The sequence below is a fragment of the Sander vitreus genome, chromosome 18 (assembly GCF_031162955.1).
Source record: "Sander vitreus isolate 19-12246 chromosome 18, sanVit1, whole genome shotgun sequence".
NCBI lineage: Eukaryota > Metazoa > Chordata > Actinopteri > Perciformes > Percidae > Sander > Sander vitreus.
In genome coordinates, this window is record NC_135872.1 from 22,250,745 (window position 1) to 22,254,412 (window position 3,668).

The following is a 3,668-nucleotide window of genomic DNA, read 5'->3' on the forward strand; positions in this document are numbered from 1 at the left end:
GGTAATAAATGTGTCATGTTGACAGACGGCATAGCAGATTAATGGACTGACATTTCTGTTACTCCATGATAGATCTGTCATCTTGTTCATCAAACTGTCCTCCATTTATCATTCTTCCCCCCCCCCCCCATGGCTCTTAATATGACTGTGACATCATTACAGGGCTTGCAAATGCTAAGGTAAAAAAGGAGCTAATGTCCTTTGGCTAAAAAAGGAAACAAAAAAAAACCAACTACAGTGTGAAGTAGTAACACATGTAACACTCATCTTTTCCCTAGCATCTTTACTCTGCTGTGGGGTTGCTGATCTTTCCCATGAAGACTATGCTCCTGGTCGAGTGCTCCAGGATGAAGACCAGGAAGGGTCTGTCGAGTTTTATCGTTTCAGGCATGCTCATGGGCATGACCTCGATGGTGCTGACGGCTGCTGCCTCTGTTCCCGTTTCGTCCACGCTCAGCACTGCCTGGTGGGACACCTGGGGAGGAAGCGGGAGTCGAATTAGAGTGCAGGTCTGGGAAAACTGTATTTAGCAAAGGGTCTTTGCAGCATCTACTCTAGCATCTACACGTGTACAGTTTCAAATGCACAGAAGTGTACTTTGACCGGTCAAATCTGCACTGAGGTACAGGTGATGGAAACAAAAATTCAAACAAACGTAAGTCAAAAGAAAAAAAAAAAAAAAAAACACACACAACCTCAAAGATATTTCATTTGTACATTCCAAAATAAATTTCTGCATAAACCATTCAATTTAAGGTTATTTCAGCGTTTTATAGTTTGAATCACATTACGAGGTTTACATTAGTCCGTACTCAATCCTTTCACAAACAAATTAAACAATCCTTAAACCTTCTCAACAAAGTCTTGCTTCCCATTTTGTATATGGGTTATTTTTTCTAGAGGAAAAGTTATAAACATTTACAGAATATGTGACTTGGTGTGCTGGTGTTTTTCCAACGTAATGCAATTGATTTTTTTAAGCATGCAAAAGACATGACTTTTGGTGTACTTATGATCTTTGAGGTAGATTCCTAAAATAAAAGCGGTGTTCAAAAGATTTTAAGATAATCTTCTGGTTTTGTTTTTTTTAGTAACTTTTATTCAGGGAAGTTCCAGAGAAAAAGAGGCATCGTTTTTCAGAAACGCTCTGATCACATTCGCACAGTTACACAATCACACCTGGAAGGCACTGGGATTGACCGCCCAGTCACAAGCACGCTTCTCTAACCTTTAGACCACCACTTCCCCCTAAAATTTCCCCATAAGTAACTGCCATTTCCATTCCAAACATGTGGAGGACTGTTTGCTGATCCTACCTTTGAGACTTTGAGCTTGACCTCGTCGGACACGCCAGAGAAATCAGCCTTGTCTGCAAAAGCGTCGATTATGCCCAGTTCTTTGAGTGGGCTGTCCAGGGAGGCTTCAGCAGAGATGGAAAACTTTGGCAGGAACAGATCCACAGAGCTGAGAAACACAGAACATCACCAGGGTCACAATCAATGGAATATACAGTAGACTTACATTCTCAAATTGAGTTGTACTTATTATGGACACCTTGAGCAAATCAAATACAGTACCAGTCAAAAGGTTTGGACACACTTTCTCATTTATGTGAATGGGAAAGTGTGTCCAAACCTTTGACTGGTACTGTACATCTTTTATTAAGCATAAAAGCCCCCAAAACACGCAAACAAATTCCCTACAATCCCGCAAATGAGCAAACCGTTACTGTCTACAACACACGTCACAACCATGATGAAAAGGATTCAAAAGTAAATCAAATTCCTCTTACCTCCTGAAGAGCGAGTCATGCCAGTGCTTGATGTAGTCCTTGTTGATGTAGCCCTCCACCTCCTTCATCTTGCCTTCATCGGGCAGGACAATCATCATGGAGGTGTTGCCCTTGTAGGGTAGCATGACGACCGTGGTGTGGTTGTCGGCGTCCTGGTAGTATTCGTAGCGGCCATTCCTCTTCATCATATCCACCTGGACCTTGGTGGCTTCGTCCACATTGAAGTCTGCCTTGTGCGTTTGGTTCCCATCGAAGGGTTTCTCCCATTGTCCTGTACGAGGCAGTGGGGAGGGGGGGTTATGTAGTTTTCTGTATGTCAACTCATATGATCCTGGTTTCGCATAATGTGGCAGTATGTATTATCTTGCATTTGTTCATTATCTTTCAGACTGGTTTGTTTAACATATTCCTGGCATCTAGGAGCTCCAAAGATTAGTCGATTAATCCATTAGTTGTCAACTATTAAATTATTCACTATTCTATTATCAACTATTTTGATAATTGATTGATCGGTTTGAGTCATTTATCAAAGAACAAGTAAAAATTCTGATTCCAGCTTCTTAAATGTGAATATGTTCTGGTTTCTTCACGTTCTGTGACAGTAAACTGAATATATTTAAGTTAAGTCAAGACATTTGAAGACGACACCTTCGACTTTGGGAAACACTGACATTTTGGCGACCAAACAACTAATTGATTGAGAAAATAATCGTTATAATTGCAGCCCTAGTAGCATCTTTCCTTAAACTACACATGTGGCTAAACCTGTATAGCTGCTGTATCTCTACGTGTTCATCAAAGCAGCTGGCTATCTGCGTGAATGCTCGGTTCCCTTTCAGAATGTATCTGTATGCGCATGTTTCCTACCTCTGAAGTAGACGTAGTTGATCAGCACCATGGCCATCTCACTGTCCAGGTCCTTCACCATATCTTTGATCTTGTCCTGGGTTTTACTGGCAATGAAGGTGTTGATCTGAGCCGCAGCCTCGGCAGGTTTGGTGAAGTCGACGTTGAAGACATCAGCAGAGTAGTAGTGCTTGACATCCTTCAGGAACTTCTCCAGAGGACTGAAGCCAGAGCGCACGGCCACGCCGTTACCGACATCCAGCTGCTGGCTCGCCTGGCTGTGTCCCATCATGTGAAAGAGATGCTCGTACGCTTCATTGACCTGTGCCTGGGTTTGAGCACTGTAGCCCAAGCTGGAGAACAGCTGGCGGTGGGTCTCACCACTGGCCCCTGTAGACAGCATGGACAGGGCGGTGGAGATGCCCAGCGGCGAGAAGAATACGTTTTTTCCGGCAGCAGCGTTGGTACTCAGGTGTTTGTAGAGGGCAAAGGTAAAGTCAGCATTGGGAGAGGACAGTTTGTGGCAGCTCAGCTCTCCCTCGTGGCTGTGTTCAGAGCCGTGGTGGTGGTGGTGGTCTGCCCAGGCTGCAGCCAGCAGCAGGGCTGAGAGCGCACAACTAGCAAAGATCCCACGCATCTTTACAGCCTGTCCAGGGAAAATCAGACGAAGTAAGTTGGGCTCAACCACAATAGGTGAAATCATTTGATAATTTACACACCTTTTTGAAACAGAACGACAGATTGAAGGCTTTGAAATAACAGGACACATTGTGTCATTTGCCACACTAAGTACGTTTACATGCACATAACATTCCGGTTATAGCCAACCGGAACATGCTGTTTACATGACCTGTAATCAAATTCAGAATATTGTCATATTCTGAATAATAGTGGAATATTGGTGTGCATGTAAACCTACTGATTGATAGCCAGGCGACAAATTTTGATCAGATGGAAAGACTGAAATTCCCCAACATTTGCGCAATGGGTTAGGGACATGTTGTATTTTATTAAAATTAGGAGTTGTTAA

The 3,668-nt window shown here is 43.2% G+C and overlaps 1 protein-coding gene across 1 annotated transcript; it reads right to left on the reverse strand.

Annotated features, from left to right (window-relative positions):
- Window positions 1–283: 283 nt before the first annotated feature.
- On the reverse strand, window positions 284–3,281 carry LOC144533334 (alpha-1-antitrypsin homolog). Its single transcript, XM_078274629.1, has 4 exons — window positions 2,660–3,281; window positions 1,793–2,063; window positions 1,317–1,464; window positions 284–475 (listed from the first exon to the last, which is right to left on the reverse strand). Exons 1-4 carry the CDS (start codon window positions 3,273–3,275, stop codon window positions 284–286), a joined length of 1,227 nt encoding a protein of 408 aa, XP_078130755.1. The 5' UTR covers window positions 3,276–3,281.
- Between the last annotated feature and the right edge of the window lie 387 nt (window positions 3,282–3,668).

Coding starts and splice junctions, on each gene's coding strand:
- LOC144533334 (XM_078274629.1), bottom strand. CDS start 3,275: ATGCGTGGGATCTTTGCTAGTTGTGCGCTCTCAGCCCTGCTGCTGGCT. Junction 2,064..2,659: donor CAACTACGTCTACTTCAGAG/GTAGGAAACATG, acceptor TGCCTCGTACAG/GACAATGGGAGAAACCCTTC. Junction 1,465..1,792: donor CATGACTCGCTCTTCAGGAG/GTAAGAGGAATT, acceptor TGTGTTTCTCAG/CTCTGTGGATCTGTTCCTGC.